Genomic DNA, 24,941 nt, shown 5'->3' on the forward strand with positions numbered 1-24,941 from the left:
CTCCCTCTGCAGGCTATTGAAAACTTTTAAAACTGAAGAGCAGCTGTTCTTTCAGAGGGAGCTGAGCACAGAGACAGGAAAGAAACCCCAAAGAGGGGAGGGAGAAAGAAGTTTCTGCAGCAGGAATTTCTGGGAGGTGCCTTTGTTCGGACTCTCCTTGAGTAGCACTGTTTGAGGAAGGAGAGGAGAGGAAGAAAGAGGTCGGGAATGGAAGGCTTGGGGGCAGCCTCTTCTGCCCCTTTTTCCTTCAGGAGGAGGGCGGGGAGGAGGAGGAGCGGCAGTGCTGCCGGGGGCGATGGCCAGCTGGGCTTGTGCAAGGGCAAGAGCAACAGGCTGCGCTGCTTGGGGATGGCGAGGGGGGAGGAGGAGGAGGATCTGCAGGTCTGCCGGGAGTGCTGGCCAGCTGAGCTGCGATACCAGCAGGCTCCCTTTGGCCTCTAATGGCTGCTCACGTCCCTCGCTCTCGGCATCCTCAAGTGGTGGAACTTATAGCCGGCACACAAGACGACCCCCCCCCCCCCACTTTTAAGATGACTTTCTTGGCTTAGAAAGTCGTGTAGTATGCCGGTTTTTATGGTATATACATACATCATAATTAATACACCCTAGTACGGACATTTAATATCCCATAAGTAAGGGATAAGTCACATAAGAAGAAGTGAAAGAAGAAGAGTAAGAAGCGTAGTAAAAAAAGAAAAGAAAAAAAGAAGAACGAATCTAGACACAAATAATTAAATAAATAAATAAGTAAAAATATAACAGTAAAATCAACAATAACAATAATAAAGTAGAAAATAATAAACAAACAACATTAAACAAAGCAAAACAAAATGCAGAGCAAAAAGGAAAAAGTACTGACACAAGTGGCGCAAGCAGCGCAAATGCCACAAACAACACAAATAGTGCAAGTGACACAAGGAATTAAGACACAAGCCAAAAGAAACCTGGCAACGGAAGAAACAGTGCTAAAAGAGATCCTAGCTGAAATTTAAAAAATATCAGACAAACAGGATGAACAGCACAAAGAGCTGCAAGAAGAAATCAAAAGCCTAAAGACGGATTTAAAAGAGGATATCAGGAAGTTGCAAGACGATGTAGACAACATGAAAAAAGAGAACCAAAAAATAAGTAAATTACAAGGAAAATTAGAGAATAAAACTAACAAGCTAGAAAACATCACCCATAAACTCCAACAACAAACAGAACTTCTGGAAAACAGAGAATTAGAATACCAACTTAGACTCAGAAACTTGGAAGAATCAAAAAATGAAAATATAAAACAGACCATAATTAACTTACTAGCAGATCTGCTAGAAGTAGAAACAGAAACTATAGGACAGGATGTAGATAGAGTGTACAGGGTCTCGACTGGATTCTCCAAAAGAAAAAAGACGTCACGGGATGTGGTGGTCAGCTTTTGTAAGAAGAGCGCAAGGGATGAAATCCTAAAGGTCAATGCAAGAAAACCAATACATTACAAGGAACAAAGAGTAATTATCATGAAGGAAGTGACCCAACAAACCTTAGCTAGAAGAAGAAAATACTCCTTCCTAACGGAATAACTAATTAAGAGAAAAATAAAGTTTAAGTGGGAGAAGATAGAAGGCATCACGGTCACCCTCAATGACACCAGGTATTGGTTAAATATTGAAGAAAAAGCTAAAACTTTCTTTGCCAATCACATAAAAAACAACAATGCAAAACTCACACCCAAAAAAGACACCCGGAAATAGAAAAGGAGAATACACCAAGGAACGTGCAACACATCAAGAAGAGGAAAATGACGAAGGGGAAGATGGAGACGACAAAGAAGGTATCAAGCTTAGAATCAAACAAAGGGAAAGGGAACTGAAACGACTAAGGGAATTCTCGCCAGAGAATTACCACCTGAAGTCGTACAAGAAGTTGTCCAATGGGAAATGCAGGAAAACCCCAATGAGTAAAGACATTCGTATATATTCTAATAATGTTAATGGGTTGAATTCTCCGTGTAAAAGGAACAGAATTTTCAACCATCTCAAGCAAAAGAACTGTGACCTTGTAGCTCTGCAAGAAACACACATATGTGGTAAACATGTAAAATATTTAACTCAAGCAAAGTTGGGTGTGGAATTCTATTCGGCAAGCAACGAAAAGAAAAAAGGAGTTGTTTTATATATCAAAGACTGGTTAAATCCAAAACAAGTCTTCAAAGATAATGAAGGCAGATATATTGGGGTTATTATTGAAATAAAGAATTGAAAAAATACTAATTTGTAACATTTATTGCCTGAATGGACCGAAATTAAAGTTTATGAAGGGATTAAAAAAAGATATTGACAAACAGGAATACAATGAACTCATATTGTTGGGAGACTTTAACGGGGTACTAGATCTAAACCTGGACAAATCCTACAGAAATCAAAAATAAAAACCATCAGCCAAAGGTAAAACTTGCCTCCTGCCAAAAAAAGTCACATCACAATTAGAAAACTTAAATTTGCGGGATATTTGGAGACATATTAAAGGGACAGCAAAGGATTTCACATATTATTGAGACAGACATAAATCTTGGTCCCAAATTGATATGGTCTGGGCAACCAACCAAATACTACTAAATATTAAAAAGATAAAAATTACACCTAGGACCTTCTCCGACCACTGTCCTATAGACTTTACAATTAAGGGAATTGACATCACATACAGATGGAGATTAAAAAAACTTACTAAAAACAGGAAAATACATTGAAAGAAATAGGAAACTATTGGGAGAATATTTTGAATTAAATAAGGGAGGAGAAACGTCAAAAAATATGCAATGGGAAGCCATGAAAGCTGTAATGAGAGGATACTTCATGCAACAAGAAGCTATTAATAGAATTAATAAAGATAAAGAGATCAAAAAAATTCTTGAAAGTCTAAATACAGAAGAATACTTATTGAAAAGGAATCCCAAAGACCAAAAAATAAGATTAAGATTAGAAGTGCTTAGAAAACAGTTACAATTAACACAAACAGAAAAATTAGAAAAAGAATTAAAATACATGAAAGTAAATTATTTCCAAAACGCAAATAAGATACGCAAATGGTTAGCCAATAAGTTAAAAAAAGCATAAACAGAAGCAATTAATTACAAAGATACACGTGGAAGGGAAAACCTATACGGAAGGGAAAAGCATTATAAATCAATTTACAAACTTCTATCAAAAACTGTACAAGAAAACTGACACTTCTGAGGAAGAAATCATGAAATATATATATGTGAACTAAACTTATCAAAACTGACAGAGAGGCAAAGAGAAATGCTAAATGGACCAATCACCACATATGAAATAGACAACGCAAAAAATTAAAAAATAGCAAGGCACCTGGACCAGATGGCTTCACGGCAATATTTTATAAAACATATAAAGATGAGATAACTCCCCTACTAAAAGAGATTATGAATAACATATTCATAATAAAATAATAAAATAATCCCCAAATCCTGGGAAAAGGCAAATATCACCCTAATACATAAAGAAGGTACAGACCCACTAGAAATGAAGAATTATAGACCCATATCTTTATTAAATAACAATTACAAAATATTCTCAATAATCATGTCAGAAAGACTAAAAAACTTTCTGAAAGAATGGGCATCAAAAGAACAATCAGGTTTCCTACCCAACAGACAAATCAAAGACAATACTAGAATTCTAACTGACACGATTGAATACTTTGAAAAACACAATGTAAAACAATTGGCATTACTCTTTATTGATGCCGAAAAGGCCTTCGATAAAGTTAATTGGAAATACCTAAAACTGTTACTACAAGAAATAGACATTGGCTACAATTTCAAAAATGCTGTGGACGCAATATACAAAACGCAAGAAGCCACTTTAATACTAAATGGTCAGGAATCACCCCCTTTCAAGATTACGCAAGGAACGCGCCAGGGTTGTCCACTCTCCCCACTTCTTTTCATTCTAATCATAGACACCTTAATAAAAGACATTAACAAAGACAAGAATTTACAAGGAATGAGGATCCAAAAACAACAATATAAATTAAGAGTCTACGCTGATGACGTAGTATGCATCATCGAAGACCTGCTTAAGAGCATTAATGATTGGCTGACAAAAATTGAAAGATTTGGGAACCTAGCAGGCTTCAAACTTAATAAACAAAAAACAAAACTACTAGTCAAAAATATAGATAAAAAACAAAAGAATTGCTACAATAAAAAACAGGTATAAAGATTGAAAACAAAATCAAATATCTAGGAGTAACCATCACACAAAGTAATACAAAATTATTAAAGAATAATTATGAACACCTCTGGAAAAAAATCCAAAAAGACTTAGAAAGGTAGAAATATGAAAACATATCACTGTTGGGTCGAATCGTAATAATAAAAATTAACATCCTTCCAAAGCTCCTTTTCCTCTTTCAGACATTGCCAATAATCAGAAATGACCACTTATTCAAAAAATGGAACTCAGATATCACAAAATTCATCTGGAAGAATGGGAAGTCAAGGATAATTTCAAAGTTTTAACAGATGATAGGAAAAGAGGGGGCCTAGGACTCCCAAACTTTAAGATATATTACGAAGCATGTAACCTGGTTGGAATCAAGGAATGGGCTACCCTTGAGAATAAGGCTCTACTAACATTAGAAGGACATGATTTGAGAACCGGTTGGCTATCTTTGGCATAACAAAAGGAAAGTTGAGAAAAATTTCAGCAATCACTTCATAAGAACCGCACTAATCAAAACCTGGGAAAAATACAAATTAAGATTCTATAACAAAACCCCACTATGGGTATCCTCAATCGAAGCGAGACACAAAAGAGAACTAGGCGAAGAGAATTGGTTAAATTAACCTGGCTACAGTATTTTCAAATACAACAAGAATTCAAGGAGGATAGAAAAACAGGCTTTAATCAAGAAGAGGGACTATGGGAAACAATCTTACACAAAAATAAAAAAACTGATTAGAATCTTATACCAAAAATTATTAACTTGGTCCACGGAAGAAGATCAAATCAAAAATTGTAAAATACAATGGGCAAAAGACATAGGGCACAGCATTCTCACAGATCAATGGGAAGAAATATGGAACAAAAAATTGAAATATACGGCAGCCAATGATCTTAAAGAGAATTGGTACAAAAAATTTTACCGATGTTATTTTACCACGGAAAAAATAGCCAAATTTAATAAAGGGATATCAAATGTTTGTTGGAAGTGTAAGGAAGAAAAAGGGACTTTCATACACACATGGTGGACATGCAAGCGAATCAAAAAATACTGGAAGGAAATACACTCAATGTCTCAAAAAATACTTAAAGCCAAGTTCTCCTTAAAACCAGAGACCTATCTATTAGGGATAACAGAAACAAAATTAAACAAAAACCAGGAAAAGATGCTCTTCCTGCTCAGTACGGCAGCCAGACTATTATTAGCAAGATTTTGGAAACAAGAAGAAATACCCAAAACAGAAGAGTGGATAATTAAAGTATTTGACATAGTACAAATGGACTGTTTAACACAAAAACTGAATAACGTATGGGGGAAAAAAACAGACTTTATTAAAACAAAGAAAATTCCACTCCTGATAGATCTGTCCAACTTATGAAGGAATTAAGAGAGTGACTTTGAGAAGATTAGACTAAATAGCTTTGAAAACCAAACAAAAGTTAATTAACCTCAGAGAACTTTGGGAAGTACAATCACTAATTGATGTTGGGTGGTGGTGGTGGTGGTGGGGTGGATATTACTGTCTCTATGTTTTGTCTCTGCTACACTTGGCTTTATGGTGTTATGTTATTTCACTATTTGTGTTTGTATATATCCTAAAATACACAATTAAAATTATTACGAAAAAAAGAGAGACTTGATGGCCATCTATTGGGGGTGTTTTTACTGTGCCTTTTTGTCTGGCTGAAAGAAGCTGAATTAGATGCCCTTTGGGGATCCCTCCCTTAAACTATAGTGAAGTGTAGATTGCCTGGGGGGACAGTGGAGTCTCCATCTGCAAGGCTTTTTATCTGAGACTTTGACTGTCATAGAATCATAGAATCATAGAATCAGGGGCGGCCCGTCCATTACTCGAAGTAAGCGGTGGCGGAATACTTTTTTTGCCAGGGGGCGCTGTTCTGTCCTTAGGCCACGCCTCCTCCTGCAGGCCCCATGCGCCCTCAACAGCCTTCTAATGGAGAAGCGCAGGCCCCGCCCACTAGGCGAGAGGGAAGTCCTCCCTCCACGTGCTGCCAGGAGGGAGGCAGCCAGGCTCTTTCGCTTTCCCTTTCCTTCCCTGCAGCTGAGCCTGGACCCCTCTCAGGGCAGCAAGGAGGCCTGGTCAAAAGGTACTGCAGATGTCATCTTTTGTACATGCCTCCCCCAAACCCCTCTAGTATTTGGTAATGGAAGTCCTATATGCCAAGCTTGGTTCAATTCTATTGTTGGTGGAGCTCAGAAAGTTCTTTGGTGCTTGGTAAACTGCAATTCCCAAATGTCAGGGTCTATTTTTCCCAACCCCCTCTCCAGTATTTTCTGTTAGTCATGGAAGTCCTGTATGCCAAGTTTGGTTCAGTTCTATTATTGGTGGAGTTCAGAATGCTCTTTGGTGCTTGGTGAAGCATTCTCACCTGATGTTTCACCCACATCTATGGCAGGCATCCTCAAGAGGCTGTGAGGTCTGTTTGTAACTAGGCAAGTGGGGTTTGTATATCTGTGGAATGTCCAGGGTGGGAAAAAGAACTCATGTCTGCTTGAGGTAAGTGTGAATGTTGCAATTGGTCATCTTGATGAGTATTTAATGGCCTTGCAGCTTCGAAGCCGAGCTAGTTGCTGCCCAGGAATCCTTTGTTGGGAGCGGTTAACTGGCCCTGATTGCTTCATGTCAGGAATTCCCCCCCCCCCCTTTTTAGTGTTGCTCTTTATTTATTGTTCTGATTTTAGAGGGTTATTTTAGAGGGTACTGGTAGCCAGATTTTGTTCCTCTGAGGTTGCCTGCCATAGATGTGGGGAAAATGTCAGGAGAGAATGCTTCTGGAACATGGCCATACAGCCCAGAAAACTCACAGCAACTCAGTGATTCTGGCCATGAAAGCCTTCCACAACACATTATTATGTTTATTTATACCCTGCTTTTTCTCTCCCCAAGAAGACTCAAGTTGGCTTAGATTAAAAACATTTCAGTACAGTTTAAAATCCACAAATATGCAAACATTAAAATGGAATTAAATATCATTGGTATTTTAAAAATTCAGTTAAAATCCATAAAAAACATATCCAAAACTAAAAACTGCAGCAGACCCTGACTTGATCTTTAAAACCTTTTAAAGCCTGCATTAGATTACCAAATGTAATGTCCCTTCATACACACTGCTTTATATTAATTTCCCCAGTATTTCTTTATCTGATTTGTCATCAACACACTTAATGGACTGCAAAAATATGATCCTGTGTGACTAACAAAATGAAGTTCAACAGTAACAAATGCAAGATACTCCACTTTGGCAGAAAAAATGAAATGCAAAGATACAGAATGGGGGATGCCTGGCTCGAGAGCAGTACGTGTGAAAAAGATCTTGGAGTCCTCGTGGACAACAAGTTAAACATGAGCCAACAATGTGATGTGGCGGCAAAAAAAGCCAATGGGATTTTGGCCTGCATCAATAGGAGCATAGTGTCTAGATCTAAGGAAGTAATGCTACCCCTCTATTCTGCTTTGGTTAGACCACATCTGGAATATTGTGTCCAATTCTGGGCACCACAATTCAAGAGAGATGTTGACAAGCTGGAATGTGTCCAGAGGAGGGCGACTAAAATAATCAAGGGTCTGGAGAACAAGCCCTATGAGGAGCGGCTTAGGGAACTGGGCATGTTTAGCCTGAAGAAGAGAAGGCTGAGAGGAGATATGATAGCCATGTATAAATATGTGAGAGGAAGCCACAGGGAGGAGGGAGCAAGCTTGTTTTCTGCTTCCTTGGAGACTAGGACGCGGAACAATGGCTTCAAACTACAAGAGAGGAGATTCCATCTGAACATTAGGAAGAACTTCCTGACTGTGAGAGCCGTTCAGCAGTGGAACTCTCTGCCCCGGAGTGTGGTGGAAGCTCCTTCTTTGGAAGCTTTTAAGCAGAGGCTGGATGGCCATTTGTCAGGGGTGATTTGAATGCAATATTCCTGCTTCTTGGCAGGGGGTTGGACTGGATGGCCCATGAGGTCTCTTCCAACTCTTTGATTCTATGATTCTATGATTCATTGCTGGCCGAATAGTTTAAATTTGGATAATATTTTGACTTTGATATTTTAGCAATTACATTTTGCAGCAGTGTCTTTTGGGTTGCTAACTCTTGTCCTTCCACTTATCCTTCCATCAGTTCCAGGGCTCAATCCCAACTGCTGTTGGACGAGACACTATGGAGCTCTATATTTATATTTCCACAGTACAAAGTGGCAAAATCAAAGACTGCTTTGGGATTTTTTTAAAAAAAAATGTTTTCAAACCATGGATGGTTGAAGCAGTGGTTGCAGAACACCAACTGTGTAACACTGTCACTGTACGAGCAAAGCAACAACAAAATGCTCCCCTGCACTTAGGTGTATAATTTAATTAAAACATGACACAAAGGCAAAGGGATGCCAGTGTGGGAAGGGATGAAGGGCCTGTCCAGACAGGCCCTATATCCCAGGATGTGATTGCAGGTTTTCTGTTTATCCTGGGTTATCTGGCAGAGTGGACTCATATGATCCAGTTTAAAGCTGAAAACCTGGGATTTATTTATTTGTCATGTCAGAACAACCAGTCAAATTATGTTACATTTCTAACAGAACAAAGCAAAACAAGCAGATTACAAAATTTGTGAGTATGGTAGTTGATTAAATGTCCTTTGATCAGTATCTGGCCACTTGGAGTGCTTCTGGTGTTGCCGCAAGAAGGTCCTCCCTTGTGCATGTGGCAGGGCTCAGGGTTCATTGCAGCAGGTGGTCAGTGGTTTGCTCCTCTCCACACTCGCACGTCGAGGATTCCACTTTGTGGCCCCATTTCTGAAGGTTGGCTCTGCATCTCGTGGTGTCCGAGCGCAGTCTGTTCAGCGCCTTCCAAGTCGCCCAGTCCTCTGTGTGCCCAGGGGGGAGTCTTTCATCTGGTATCAGCCATGGGCTGAGGTGCTGGGTTTGAGGCTGCCACTTTTGGACTCTCGCTTGCTGAGGTGTTCCAGCGAGTGTCTCTGTAGATCTTAGAAAACTATTTCTAGATTTAAGTCGTTGACGTGCTGGCTGATACCCAAACAGAGGATGAGCTGGAGATGTCTCTGCCTTGGTCCTTTCACTATTGGCCGCCACTTCCCGGCGGATGTCAGGTGGCGCAATACCGGCTAGGCAGTATAATTTTTCCAGTGGTGTAGGGCGTAAACACCCTGTGATAATGCGGCATAGGGCCTGTCTGGAAGGGCTCCATGGCTTCACATGCCACCTGTTTCTCCAAGGCCAAAGCAGTGGCAGTTGGATGGAAGGAGGGCTCTTCATCTGCTTCTGGGTCAAGCACATGCAAGAGCAAACTTCAGCCCTCCAGGTGTTTCGGACTTCAACTCCCACAATACCTAACAGCCGGTCTAGCAGTTTGTAATGTAATACAGGTTGAGTATCCCTGATCCAAAGTGCTTTGAACTAGAAGTGTGTAAATCACTTTGAGTCCTCCTGAGGGTGAGAAAAGCGGTATACAAATACTGTAAATAAATAAAAATGTTTGGGATCATGGGATAGCTGTTTACATACACAATGACACATTTCAAAGATAGCACCCAAGATGAAACACAAAAGAGGCATGCACGAGGCCTCTTTTCCCACGTGCCCGGCAATGCCGCTGCGCATCCCTCTCTTGGCATTAGGAAATGTGCGCCCTGCATCGCCCTCCTTCTCCATGCACTTCCTAACGCTGGGAGAAGGATGCACACTGGCGTTGTTGTCTCCCTTGGCCTGCAAGGAGGAGGAGGAGAGGAGGACAATGTGCGCACTTGTGAGGGAAGGATGGAGGGAGAGCATGCTCCCTGCATGAGGGCTCTTTTTCCGTGCGCCTGGTAATGCCGGCGCGTGTCCCTCTCCCGGAGTTGCAAAGCGTGTGGGGGAAGAGAATGCAAAGCGCATACCCAGGAGCCGATGGAGCACAGGGCCTCTTCTCCTGTGTGAAGAGGGGCAGCATTGCAAGTGCCTCTCCAGGCAGCTGTGCCATCACCCCTCTCAGGGCGGCAAGGAGGTTTCTTCATGAACGGAAGTGACTGAAGGTACTGCAAATCTAAATTATTGTACATGTTTCCCCAAAACCCCTCCAGTATCAGAGTCTATTTTCCCCAAATCCCTTCAGTATTTTGTGTTGGAACTACATCAACACTGACAAAGAAATAACAAGAAATACTATTTACCCACAAGCATTAAGAAATTACATATATTAGAAACCAACTTTCTTATTACTTTCTTTTCAAGATCACTAGACTGGATCACAGCAACGCGTGGCAGGGGATGACTAGTGTGTGTGTGTGTGTGTATGTATGGCTGGCATGGGCCAACTTCAGCCCTCCATGTGTTTTGGACTTCAATTCCCACAATTCCAAACAGCCAGTAGGAAGTCCTAAATACCTGGAGGGCCAAAATTTGTCCATGCCCCCATAGATAGATAGATAGATAGATAGATAGATAGATAGATAGATAGTGATTGGTTTTGGGGGAGGGGGGGCGCCAAAATATTGTTTGCTTACCATTGAAAATTACCTAGGGCCGCCTCTGTGTAGTCCAATACTCGAACCACGTTGGCACCAAGTTTGTTTATTTATGGGCATTTGTTATATCTCCAAATAGCATTCAGGGTGTCTGGGATCCAGAGAGTTCCCAAAGGTCAGTCTGTCTCTCTTAACTACACTATGGAATGTATTCTACTCTATACCACTTAAACTGCCATGGCTCAATGCTACGGGATCTGGGGAGCTATAGTTTGCGGAGGCACCGGCATTATGGGCAGAGAAGGTAAAAGATCTTGTAAAACCACAACTCCCAAAGCATGGAGGCTGCCCTACTTTAAGTTGTCCTATTTAAAAGACAAATAAAAAGGGAAAGAGGTCATGCTTTCCTTAGCCTGTTGTTGCCACCAGATGGTGGCATAGACTAAGAAAGTCAAAAACATTATAAAGCCATTCTGGAGAGTCTAATACGCAAACTGGTTGATGATGACGATAATTATTATCCTCCTCTTCATAATATTATTATCATTATCATGTTATTATTATGTTGTATTATTATATTATATTATTATTGTTGTTATCTTTAACACAGCAAACTGGGTGATGATGATCATTATCCTCCTCCTCCTCATCATATTATCATCATCATCATGTTATTATTATATTGGATTATTATATTATATTATTGTTGTTGTTATTGTTACCTTTAACACAGCAAACTGGGTGATGATGACGATCATTATTATCCTCCTCTTCATAATATTATTATCATTATCATGTTATTATTATGTTGTATTATTATATTATATTATTATTGTTGTTGCTATCTTTAACACAGCAAACTGGTTGATGATGACGATAATTATTATCCTTCCCTTCCTCATCATATTATTATCATTATCATGTTATTATTATATTGGATTATTATATTATATTATATTATTATTGTTGTTATTGTTATCTTTAACACAGCAAACTGGGTGATGATGTCGATCATTATTATCCTCCTCTTCATCATCATATTATTATCATTATCATGTTATTATGGAGCCCCTGGTGGCGCAGTGGGTTAAAGCCCTGTGCCGGCAGGACTGAAGACCAACAGGTCGCAGGTTCGAATCCGGGGGGAGGAGGATGAGCTTCCTCTATCAGCTCCAGATCTTCATGCGGGGACATGAGAGAAGCCTCCCACAAGGATGATAAAACATCAAAATCATCCGGGCGTCCCCTGGGCAACGTCCTTGCAGACAGCCAATTCTCTCACAACAGGACACTCCTGACACAACAAAAAAAATCATGTTATTATTATTTTGTATTATTATATTATATTATATTGTTGTTGTTATCTTTAACACAGGACATCATCATCATCATCACCATCATTATATTTTTATTATTTTATATTGTTGTTATTATTTATATACAACTTTATTCTCTCTTAAAGATACTCAAAGCAGTTTACTTTGAACCGTGCAATAGCTGGGTTGCTGTGAGTTTTCCAGGCCGTATGGCCATGTTCCAGAAGCATTTTCTCCTGACGTTTCGCCCACATCTATGGCAGGCATCCTCTGATTTCACAACCTCTGAGGATACCTGTCATAGATGTGTGCGAAACATGGCCATACATCCTGGAAAGCTCACAGCAACCCAGTGATTCTGGCCATGAAAGCCTTTGACAACATACAGTTCAATAGCTTTTTTGTTTTGTAATCTTGTCTTAGTTATTTCTTTTCCTTTGGAATTGTTTCCATTGTTTTATCCCTTTGCCATCCCTGACCTCAAGAATGAAAAGAACAGAATTGAAATATTTTATATCAGTTAAAAATATAAGCTCTGGATTCCTGCCCCTTCGAAGTGATTTGTAATGCCTTGTGCCTTCAGGTTAAATCGGGATCACAAGGAGGTCTGCGAAATGGATTGGTCCGACAAATTGGAGACGTACAACATTGACGAGAAGTGCGGGAGGTACAATAACCAGAGCACCAACATCCGGTTCCACCCAAGCTCTTCTAAGCTGGAGGACAGGTGAGATCACCCCGAATGGCCTACATCTGTGGATAGAAGCTGGCAAAGCCTAATCGGAAATGTAACAAAATGTTACAGCATAGAGTTCCTTCTCTCCAGAATTCCATATACTCCGTTTGTCCAGGTTTTCCATATCCCACACCAGTTGAACAAATGCAGGAAAACAATTATATTATCAAGAATCTGTGAATACTGTAGGAAACAAACTGAAGTTTTATTGTAGGAAATCAACAGCAATGATTTCTGTATTGTGTTGCTCTGAGTTTTTCAGGCTGTTTGGCCATGTTCCAGCAGCATTCTCTCCTGATGTTTCGCCTGCATCTGTGGCTAATGAAGTCTTCAGTGGTCTGTTGGCAGTGAAGCAAATGTCCAGGGTGGGAAAAAAGACTCTTGTCTGTTTGAAGCAAGTGTGAATGTTGCAATTAGCAAGCTTGAATAGCATTGAGGAGCCACAAAGTTGCAAAGTTAATCAGTGAGGGTATCTGTTGTTGCCTGGAGGCACTCCCTGTTTGGGAGGTGTTAACTGGCCCTTAGAATAATAGAATCATAGAGTTGGAAGAGACTTCATGCGTCATCCAGTCTAACCCCCGCCAAGAAGCAGGTCCTTGATTGCTTACTGTCTGGAATTCCCCTGTTGCGGAGTGGTGTTCTTTTTTACTGTCTTGATTTTTGGTGGGTTTTAAAAAAATACTGGTAATAATAATATTTTTATATATTTTTATATATAAATATTTTATTTATATTCTGCTCTATCTCCCTGAGGGGACTCAGATTGGATTGCAAGGACATATATGGCAAACATTCAATGACATTATTCAATAGACAAAGACAGACAGTCTGTGAACAGAGATGTGGCTTGACTTGGCCATGGGGAGGTGCTGTTGTTTCATTTTTCATGCTGAGGGGCCAGTCATCCATGGGCGCCTTTCATGGTTGGATTTTTGCCGGAATGTTTTTTCAGCGTGGCTTTTACCTCCCTGCCAAAGCGGTACCTATTTATCTACTTACATACTTGTTTTCTAAATGCTAGGTGAGCAGAAGCTGAGCTGATGGTGGAAGCCCACCCTGACCTGGGCTTGAACTGAGCTACCAACCTTTCAGTCAGCAGGATCTTCTATAGTAGGTGGATTAACCCACTCCACTGTACTACCCCAACACACAAACAAAATCTATTCATTTCATAGTTTCCTCCTTTCTGTTGAAGTTGTCCACATGCTTGTGGATTTCTATGGCTTCTTTTTGTAGTCTAACACGATGGTTGTGAGTATTTCTGTGTTCCCAAATAATACAGGGTTAGTCAAAATGCATAGGCCAATAAGCCATTCAATTGAATGGCTTATTGGCCTATGCATTTTGACTAACCCTGTATTCTGTGTCCAGGTTTGCTTCATCAAGTGTTTTGCTCTAGCTGACTTCCCTGGTTGGATTAGTCTGCAGTGCCTTGCGTGTTCTTTGATTTGTGTCTGGCCCAGGCATGTAGCCGGGGGGGGGGGGGGGGGGGGGGACTTGAGGGGCTTCAGCCCCCCCCCCCCCGAAATTTTCATGGTGGTTCATGAAAAGGCCTTACTGGTGCATTATTTAAACTGTTATGTTTATTCATATCATGATCTGATCACCATACTCAATATATCCCATATGCATGGGGATATTGGGGTAACGATACAAAAGGTTTGCTAGGGTAGACCCTCTTTCACTCAGACTCAGCCCCCCCCCCCAAAACAAACTCAGCCCCCCCCCCCCCCGAATCGAAATCCTGGCTACGGGCCTGGTCTGGGCTCAATTCACAGGCATGTAAATAAATAAGATATCTTTCTTTCTTTTCCTGCCTGTGAATTGCGGTGTGGAATAACATCCGACTGAAAGATTGCAAGGGTTTGGACACATAACACCAGTTCAAAACATGTAGTGCCAGTTAAAATAAACTTCAATAATATAACTCGCTGAAAGAAACTGGGTTTTACCACAGATTTGAACGCTGTAGGTTTGTCTTGGAGGATCTAAAGATCCCTATTAGTAGATAAGACTCTATTCAAGAAGGAAGGGTACCATAGAATCACCTAGATCCCTCCAATGCAACTGTATGGTAATTTCTAAGGAAATGATACCATAGAACAGGCATGGGCAAACTTGGGCCCTCCAGGTGTATTAGACTTCAACTCCCACAATTCCTAACAGCTTAAGTGGCTGAGGGGGAAAAGGAAAGGGCTTGAGGCTGTTAGGAATTTTGGGAGTTGAAGTCCAAAACACCAGGAGGGCCCAAGTTTGCCCATGCCTGTCATAAAATCACTTAGATTCTCCAATGCAACTCCTTAAGCTGCTTCTCCTACCTGGCAGGGGTGTTGTTTCTGTTTTATTCTCTCTCTCTTCCACCCCCATGAATAGACAAGACTCCTTTTGACGCAGCCTAGAATCGCATTCGCCTTTTCTGTGGTTGCATCATGCTCTTGGCTTATCCCAACTCCATTGCCCCTCTTTCTCCAGTGCTTCCACGTCAGAAACCTGGGCCAAGCACAGTCATGACAACATCTACAGGGCCAAGCGGGAGAAGCTGGCCTCCGTCAACCTCAGGGCCTTGATTGACAACATCCTGCATGACATAGCCGAGGACCTGCACACCCAGAGTGACTTGGTCAACCAGGCCTTCGCCAAGCACTGTGAGATCCTGGAGGACACCAAGCACAAGCTGGAGCACCACCTCAAGAAAGTACGTGCCTTGGGTCCGTCCGCAATGTCTCACAGCCTAAGCTTCCTCCAAAAAGGAAACCGAATGGCTCCTCAAAGCTAAGGGAGATTGAAACTCCCCTTAGGAGCCAAGGCAGTTTAACTAAGGCTGTTCTGCTTTGGGCATATCTTGAGAAGACAAGACTCCATAGAAAAGGCAGTCATACCTGGTAAAGTAAAAAAAAAAAAAAGCTGCAAATCACAATTATAGCTACATAAGACTCTAATAAGAAAGCCACCGATTCCTGACTTTGCAAGACTGCAATTTATTAGTAGAAGTAGTATTTATTAGGCCTGGGTAACAACGGAAACATTTGTTTCTAAACTCGTTTCGTTTTTAGGGAGCGCCAGCGTTTCTAAATTTGTAATACTTCCGAAATTTCCGTTTTAAAAACTTCCGAAATTTACGAAATTTCGTAATTATTTACGAATCGATTCGTTAAAATGGCGGCCTCGTTTGCACATGCACAAAGTACTTCCGAATTTTTCGTACTTAATTACGAATCAATTCGTTAAAATGGTGGCTGCGTTTGCGCATGCGCAAAGCACTTACGAATTTTTCATAATTAATTACGAATTGATTCGTTAAAATGGCGGCCGCGTTTGCGCTATGCAAACAATGCAAACAAAATCATTTCATACTAAAATAATCAAATAGAATAAATCAAATAGAATAAGAAATTAAATAAAAAAGTAATAAAATAAAGTAGCAAAACAAGAAGGTAAGAAATTGATATTAAATGACTTAAGTTTGTAATAAAATATAAATTATTAATAACAAGTTATAATGTAATTTATAAAAATTTAGAAAGTAAATATAAGAAAAAAATAAACAAAAAGTAAAAAAAATTGCGCTTTGAAACACACTATGAATATTAAATTATGGCCAAATTATCTGGCAAGTGTATTAATTATAGTAGTACTGCAAGTTGAGTAAGGACGAATTTCCACTGGGAAGGAGGGAGGGAGGGAGGGAGGGTGGGTGGGTTCGAAATCAAATTCATTAAGTGAGTATATAATTTAGACTCCACAGAAATTAATTTATAAATAAAAAACCTTTCATTAAAAATAAACAAATCAATCAGCCGTCTCCCAGTGAGACAGCCTCTAAGACCTCCCGGAGGGGGGGGGGGGCTTGACCCTGTTCCCCCCGGGAATGGCTGCCTGCTGGATTGCTGGGTGAAGGCATTGGTCAGTGACCCCCCGGGAGTGTCACACTGCGCAGTTACCTTTCACTGCATATCAGCTGTCCCCCTGTGAGACAGCCTGTAAGTCCTCCCGGGGGGGGCATTGGTCAGTGACCCCGCGGGAGTGTCACGCTGCGCAGTTACCTTCACTGCATTACAGTCGTCCCCCAGTGAGACAGGGCAAATTTGTCTTTGGTGAAACAAAAGCAGTTCCAACCACTTTTGTGTGCCCTGTGGCTGTTTTCGCTCCACTACAGGGCAATCATTTAGTAAATTTTCATTTTTAAAATTTTTATTGTTAAATAATTTTTTTATTATTTTAAAAAAATAAAAAAAAATATTACTAAAAAAATAATACAGTGCACATTTGTCTTTGGTGAAACAAAAGCAGTTTCAACCAGTTTTTGTGTGCCCTGTGGTTGTTTTTGCTCCACTACAGGGCAAGCATTTAGTTAATTTTCATTTTTAAATTTTTTATTGTTGCCCTTTTGCCACCACAAAGTTCGAAAATACAGTGTTCATTTGTGTAGTTTCAACCAGTGCGGCCCTTTTGCCACCACAAAGTTCGAAAATACAGTGCTCATTTGTGTAGTTTCAACCAGTGTGGCCCTTTTGCCACCACAAAGTTCGAAAATACAGTGCTCATTTGTGTAGTTTCAACCAATGCGGCCCTTTTGCCACCACAAAGTTTGAAAATACAGTGCTCATTTGTGTAGTTTCAACCAGTGCGGCCCTTTTGCCACCACAAAGTTCGAAAATACAGTGCTCATTATTTGTGTAGTTTCAACCAGTGCGGCCCTTTTGCCACCACAAAGTTCGATAATACAGTGCTCTTTTGTGTAGTTTCAACCAGCGCGGCCCTTTTGCCACCACAAAGTTCGAAAATACAGTGCTCATTTGTGTAGTTTCAACCAGTGCGGCCCTTTTGCCACCACAAAGTTCGAAAATACAGTGCTCATTTGTGTAGTTCCAACCAGTGCGGCCCTTTTGCCACCACAAAGTTCGAAAATACAGTGCTCTTTTGTGTAGTTTCAACCAGTGCGGCCCCTTTGCCACCACAAAGTTTGAAAATACAGTGCTCTTTTGTGTAGTTTCAACCAGTGCGGCCCTTTTGCCACCACAAAGTTCGAAAATACAGTGCTCATTTGTGTAGTTCCAACCAGTGCGGCCCTTTTGCCACCACAAAGTTCGAAAATACAGTGCTCTTTTGTGTAGTTTCAACCAGTGCGGCCCTTTTGCCACCACAAAGTTCAAAAATACAGTGCTCATTTGTGTAGTTTCAACCAGTGCGGCCCTTTTGCCATCACAAAGTTCGAAAATACAGTGCTCTTTTGTGTAGTTTCAACCAGTGCAGCCCTTTTGCCACCACAAAGTTCGATAATACAGTGCTCTTTTGTGTAGTTTCAACCAGTGCGGCCCTTTTGCCACCACAAAGTTCGAAAATACAGTGCTCTTTTGTGTAGTTCCAACCAGTGCTGCCCTTTTGCCACCACAAAGTTCAAAAATACAGTGCTCATTATTTGTGTAGTTTCAACCAGTGCGGCCCTTTTGCCACCACAAAGTTCAAAAATACAGTGCTCATTTGTGCTCATTTTAAAAAAATAAAAAAAATATTACTAAAAAAATAATACAGTGCACATTTGTCTTTGGTGAAACAAAAGCAGTTTCAACCAGTTTTTGTGTGCCCTGTGGTTGTTTTTGCTCCACTACAGGGCAAGCATTTAGTTAATTTTCATTTTTAAATTTTTTATTGTTGCCCTTTTGCCACCACAAAGTTCGAAAATACAGTGTTCATTTGTGTAGTTTCAACCAGTGCGGCCCTTTTGCCACCACAAAGTTCGAAAATACAGTGCTCATTTGTGTAGTTTCAACCAGTGTGGCCCTTTTGCCACCACAAAGTTCGAAAATACAGTGCTCATTTGTGTAGTTTCAACCAATGCGGCCCTTTTGCCACCACAAAGTTTGAAAATACAGTGCTCATTTGTGTAGTTTCAACCAGTGCGGCCCTTTTGCCACCACAAAGTTCGAAAATACAGTGCTCATTATTTGTGTAGTTTCAACCAGTGCGGCCCTTTTGCCACCACAAAGTTCGATAATACAGTGCTCTTTTGTGTAGTTTCAACCAGCGCGGCCCTTTTGCCACCACAAAGTTCGAAAATACAGTGCTCATTTGTGTAGTTTCAACCAGTGCGGCCCTTTTGCCACCACAAAGTTCGAAAATACAGTGCTCATTTGTGTAGTTCCAACCAGTGCGGCCCTTTTGCCACCACAAAGTTCGAAAATACAGTGCTCATTTGTGTAGTTCCAACCAGTGCGGCCCTTTTGCCACCACAAAGTTCGAAAATACAGTGCTCTTTTGTGTAGTTTCAACCAGCGCGGCCCTTTTGCCACCACAAAGTTCGAAAATACAGTGCTCATTTGTGTAGTTTCAACCAGTGCGGCCCTTTTGCCACCACAAAGTTCGAAAATACAGTGCTCATTTGTGTAGTTCCAACCAGTGCGGCCCTTTTGCCACCACAAAGTTCGAAAATACAGTGCTCTTTTGTGTAGTTTCAACCAGCGCGGCCCTTTTGCCACCACAAAGTTCGAAAATACAGTGCTCATTTGTGTAGTTTCAACCAGTGCGGCCCTTTTGCCACCACAAAGTTCGAAAATACAGTGCTCATTTGTGTAGTTCCAACCAGTGCGGCCCTTTTGCCACCACAAAGTTCGAAAATACAGTGCTCTTTTGTGTAGTTTCAACCAGTGCGGCCCCTTTGCCACCACAAAGTTCAAAAATACAGTGCTCATTATTTGTGTAGTTTCAACCAGTGTGGCCCTTTTGCCACCACAAAGTTCGAAAATACAGTGCTCATTTGTGTAGATTCTAGGCCTGGGTAACAACAGAAAAATTTGTTTCTAAAATCGATTAGTTTTTTGGGGGTTTTTGCGTTTCGTTATTTAAAATAATTACAAAATTTTCCTTTTGAAAAGTTTGATATTTACGAAATTTCGTTATTATTAATGAATCGATTTGTTAAGATGGCGGCTCCCCGCGCATGCGCAAATCACTTCCGAAACTTCGTTATTAAAACGGGGTCGATTCGTTAAGGTAATAACTAATCGATTCGTTAAAATGGCGGACGCGATTGCGCATGCGCAAAAACGACTTCCGAAACTTCGTTATTAAATACGAATCGATTTGTTATTAAGATGATAACGAATCGATTCGTTAAAATGGCGGACGCGATTGCGCAATGTTAAATGCTCTATAAACAAAATTATTTCATAAAATAAATCAAATAAAATAATCAAATAGAACAAGATATTAAGATATTAAATAAAAAAGTAATAAGATAAAGTAGCCAAAACTGAGTCAAATAATATAATGAAATAAACAATTATATAATAATTAAATTTAAATAAATATAAATAATAATAAATAATAATAATTTATAAATAATAATAATAAATATTAATAATAAATAATATAAAATTATATAATATATACAATATAAAATAAAATAAAATAAAAATATATTATTATATATATAAATGAAATAAATAATAATATTAAATATAAATATTTAAATAAAATATAATTAAATTTATAAAATATTTATAAAATATAATTATAAATAACAATAAAAATAATATATAAAATTAAATTATAAATTATTAATAATATATAAAAATAATGTTATTATAAAAACTTAGAAAGTAAATATAAGAAATAAATAAAGAAAAAGTAACAAAAAGTAACAGAAATTGCACTTTGAAACAACTCTGAAAATTATCTGGGAAGTACTGCATACATACTAATTTCTGTAGCAGTATTGCAAGTTAAGTAAGGACCAATTCCCACTGGGTGGGTGGGTGGGTGGTGGTTGGTTGATTGGTTGTTTGGCTTCAAAATCGAAATCATTAAGTATATAATTTAGAAATTAATTTATAAATGAAAAAACATTACATATCCATCCCCTAGTGAGACAGCCTCTAGGACCTCCCGGGGGGGGGGGGGGCTTGACCCTGCCCCCCACCCCAGGGTTGGCTGCCTTTTTGCCTGCTGTGAGAAGGCCAAAACCCTTTCCCGGCCTGCCCCCCCCCCCCCCCCCCCCGGGATTGGCTGCCTGCTGCTTGATTGCATGTTGCCTGGGAGAACACAGTCATTCCCGCCTCGAACAATCATTCCCGCTTTGTTCGAGGGATGCAAGCAACGTCTCAGAACCCTGTTGAACAAATCACAACCCGTCCATGTACATTTCACCTCAGACATCTGGACGAGCACGGGAGGAGGGCATTCCTATTTGTCCCTGACCGCTCACTGGTAGGAGACGGAGGGTTGCCTAGACTCGGGTCATCGTTGGGCACTCCTGTCACTGGAGGTGATCGATACGGATCACAGGGCCGACACCATTTCTGAGTACTTGCGAGAGATGATGAGAGACTGGATGCGGCATACTCATTCCGGTGGTACTAACTCGGGATTCATGGTCACAGACGCAGGAAGGAACATGATCCGGGCAGTCGAAAGTGCCGGCTTCTCAAACGTAACATGCATGGCGCACTTGCTGCTTAACTGCGTAAAAGATGGCTTCAAGGGGCCCGATTAGAACAGTGCCACCGCCGTCACTCAACTCATTGACCGCTGCCGCAGAATCGCGGGCTTCTTCCACCGTAGCTCTAAGTCCGCAAAACTGGAGTGCCTCCCACAACACCGGTTACTGCAGGATGTCTCAACCCGCTGGAACTCCACCTACATCATGTTGGAGCGCATGGTGGAGCAACAGAGGGCAGTCCACACTATCTCACTATCAATTGCGGCTCCGATAAACAAGCTGGTTCCCAACAACCAGGAGTGGATGACCATCAGTCAGCTGGTCGAGATCCTAGAACCATTCAAATTAGCCACCGAAAATCTTTCAGCACAGAAAGCACTACTCAGCCATGTGGTCCCTGTCGTCCTGCGTTTGAAGAGGCATTTGGAGTCGCTGGGTGGACAAAGTACATTGCAATCGTCACCCTCCAACGTAACTCGCTCGACCCCCTTGCTGTGGAAAAGCTGGTCTTCTTGAAGGCCAACTTGCCAGTTTTGGGCTATCCTCAGATTGATTTTGATAGCACGGACCTGTAGATCACTACAGCCTTTTTTTTTGTAAGTCGCTGGGTGGACAAAGTACATTGCAATCTATGGCTGGGCCCTTGTTGACTCCACAGGCTCAGGAGGTGGTCAGAAAGTTGACTTTCGCCATCCGTAAACGTCTTCACATTTGTCTTTGGTGAAACAAAAGCTGTTTCACCCAGTTGTTGTATGTCCTGTGGCTGTTTTTGCCCCACTACAGGGCAAGCATTTTGATAATTTTCTTTTTTAAAACTTTTACTGCTAAATATTTCTTTTATTCTTAAAAAAAATTTAAAAAATATTTTTAAAAAAGAAAACACTGCTGCACACTTGTCTTTGGTGAAACAAAAGCTGTTTCACCCAGTTGTTGTGTGCCCTGTGGTTGTTTCGCTCCACAACAGGGCAAGCATTTCATTTGTGTAGTTCCAACCAGTGCGGCCCATAAGCCAACACAAAGTGCTTACAGTGCTCATTATTGTGTGTAGTTCCAACCAGTGCGGCCCTTCTGCTGCGACCCCCAGTTGGAGACTTAAGGCCAAGTTGACACACATATTAACCACAATGACACGGTCCGGTTTATTTTCTTGCAAGATTTGGGGGAGGACAGACAATGACTTAAGGGAAGTTTACTAGGGCTGGGCGGTTTCGTTCGTTAAAATTGTATTTCGTAATTTTTTCGGGGTTTTTTTTATAAAGAATTGATTTTGGTTTCTTTTATCACTCTTCTGCTCTCCCCTGTTTGTTTACTTTCATCTCTTTTCATGTAATTATTTTCATGTTTTTTTCTTTTGTCAAATATTGTTACTTGTTTCCAGTCTATTTCTGTTGATGGAGTGCCCTTTCTTTTTGAAAGTATGTAAGTTAGTTTGTCCATGTTCCTTATATCAAGGATCTTTGTTAGCCATTCCTCTTCTTCCGGGGGTTCTTTATCCTTCCAATGTTTTGCATAAGTTATTCTGGCTGCTGTCGTTAGTAAAAATAAAAGTTTATCCTTATTTTTTTCCATTTTTAAGCTATGAATCCCTAATAGGAATATTTCTGGTTTCCAGGGTATATCTATCTTTAGTATCTTTTGTAGTGATTTTTGTATATTTTTCCAATAGTATTGCGCTTTCGGGCAAGACCACCACAGGTGGTAGTATGTCCCCTCCTGTTTTCTACACTTCCAGCATTTTGTGTTTGTATTTTTATTGAATTTTCCTAATCAATGTGGTGTTATGTACCACCTATAGGCTATTTTAAACCAATTTTCCTTGAGTTCCATTGCTTTTGAATATTTTAATTTCTTATTCCATACTTCTTCCCATTCTTCTTTCCTTATCTCTCTTCCTAGATTTTCTTTCCACTTTCTCATATAGGTTTTTCCATTTTCTGTGTCCCCTTCTTCTTCTAACAGTTTTTTATATATCTTTGAGATTAGTTTGTTTTCGGTTTGCATTATCTTGTCCCAGAAGTTTGTACCTTCTTCAAATCCTTTTTCTTTGTCTATCTTAAAATGTTCTTTAATTTGTTCATATTGGAACCACGAGATTCTGCTATTTATGTTTTTTAATTCTTGTTGGGTTTTAATCTTAAATTCTCCTCCTTCCTTTTTTATTATGTCTTTGTATCTGGGCCAATCGTTCCATCCTAGTATTCTTCTTTGTGAGGCTTCAAGTGGTGATAACCATAATGGGGTTTTCTTATATAGTTTGTCTTTGTATCTGTTCCAGACTTTAATTAAGGATGATCGCACGAAATGATTACCGAAATGCTTTTCTTTTTTTGCTTTGTCATAACCTAGATATGCATGCCAACCTGATCTCAATCCTTCCCCTTCTATATTTAAAATTGTCTTCTTTTCAAGTTTTGCCCAATCACGTATCCAGATTAATGCACATGAGTCGTGGTATAATTTGATGTTTGGGGTCGCTAGGCCTCCTTTATTCTTCCTTTCTGTCATATTTCTGTAGTTTATTCTCGGCTTTTTCTTTTGCCAGATAAAGCGCATCATATCTTTCTTCCAACTATTTAGTAATTTTTGGGACCTAATTATTGGTAAGTTTTGAAAAAGAAACATTAACTTTGGCAATATTGACATCTTTACGGCTGCTATCCTTCCTAATAAGGATAATTTCATGCTGCCCCATTTTTCTAGGTCTTTTTTTTTCTTCCATTTTTCTATGTAATTGTTTTCCAATAATTGTAGGTTTTTTGCAGTAAGAGTGATTCCTAGATACTTTATTTTTTGTGTTATTTAGATGTTCCAATCTTTCCCTATTGTTTCCTGTTCTTTCTTTGTAATATTTTTTGTTATCGCTTTAGTTTTTTCTAAGTTTACTTTGAATCCCGAAACTTGACCATATTCGTTGATTGCTTTTATCCATTTCCCTAGGTTTTACTTTGGCTCTTCTATTATCCCAATTAAGTCATCTGCGAACGCTCTTGTCTTATAATCATGACCTTGAATGCGTGCTCCTTTAATTTCCTTGTCATCCCTTATTCTGTCCAAAAGAATTTCTAATGTTAAGATGAAGATTAACGGAGAAATTGGACAGCCTTGTCTTGTCCCTTTCTGAATTTGGATTGTCTCCGTCTGTTTGCCGTTTATTATAATTTTCGCTTCCTGTTTATCATATATGGCTCCAATTATGTTTTTGAAATAATAACCCATGTCCATCTCTTTTATTAAAATTTTAATAAAATCCCAATTTACATTGTCGAAAGCTTTTTCGGCATCTAATGCTAAAAACATTACCTTCTTTTGTATATTGTTCCCGTAGTATTCTATTAGATTTATTATGGTTCTGACATCTGATTGTGATCTTTTGGGTAAGAACCCAGCTTGTTCTTCTTTGATTCTTTTACTCAGTATTTTTTTGTCTTTCTGCAATGATATTTCCTAATAGTTTATAATCTAAATTTAGCAGTGAAATGGGCCTATAATTTTTCACATTTTCTGGGTTTGTATTTTCTTTGTGTATTAAGGTTATATGTGCTTGCCTCCATGTTTGGGGTATTTCTCTTTTTTCTCTAATTATGTTCATCACTCTCTTGAGGGAGGGGATTAGTTCGTCTTGAAATGTTCTATAGTAGATGGCCGTTAAGCCATCTGGACCCAGTGCCTTGTCTTTTTTCAACTCATTTATTGCCTTTTTAATTTCTTTTTCAGAGATTTCCCTATTCAATTCTTCTCTCTGTTCCTCTGTTATATGCGTT

General features: G+C 39.9%; 1 protein-coding gene across 1 annotated transcript in view; it reads left to right on the plus strand.

Moving 5' to 3' along the window:
• The window catches only part of LOC137095565 (tektin-4-like), a 63,141-nt gene that overhangs the window by 11,550 nt on the left and 26,650 nt on the right, over nucleotides 1-24,941 (plus strand). The window contains exons 2-4 of the mRNA XM_067462349.1: nucleotides 1,739-1,802; nucleotides 12,587-12,734; nucleotides 15,216-15,438. Of these exons, the coding sequence (XP_067318450.1) occupies nucleotides 1,739-1,802; nucleotides 12,587-12,734; nucleotides 15,216-15,438 (435 nt within the window). The remainder of the gene's footprint in view (nucleotides 1-1,738; nucleotides 1,803-12,586; nucleotides 12,735-15,215; nucleotides 15,439-24,941) is intronic.

The sequence above is a fragment of the Anolis sagrei genome, chromosome Y (assembly GCF_037176765.1).
Source record: "Anolis sagrei isolate rAnoSag1 chromosome Y, rAnoSag1.mat, whole genome shotgun sequence".
In the NCBI taxonomy this organism is placed as follows: Eukaryota; Metazoa; Chordata; class Lepidosauria; order Squamata; family Dactyloidae; genus Anolis; species Anolis sagrei.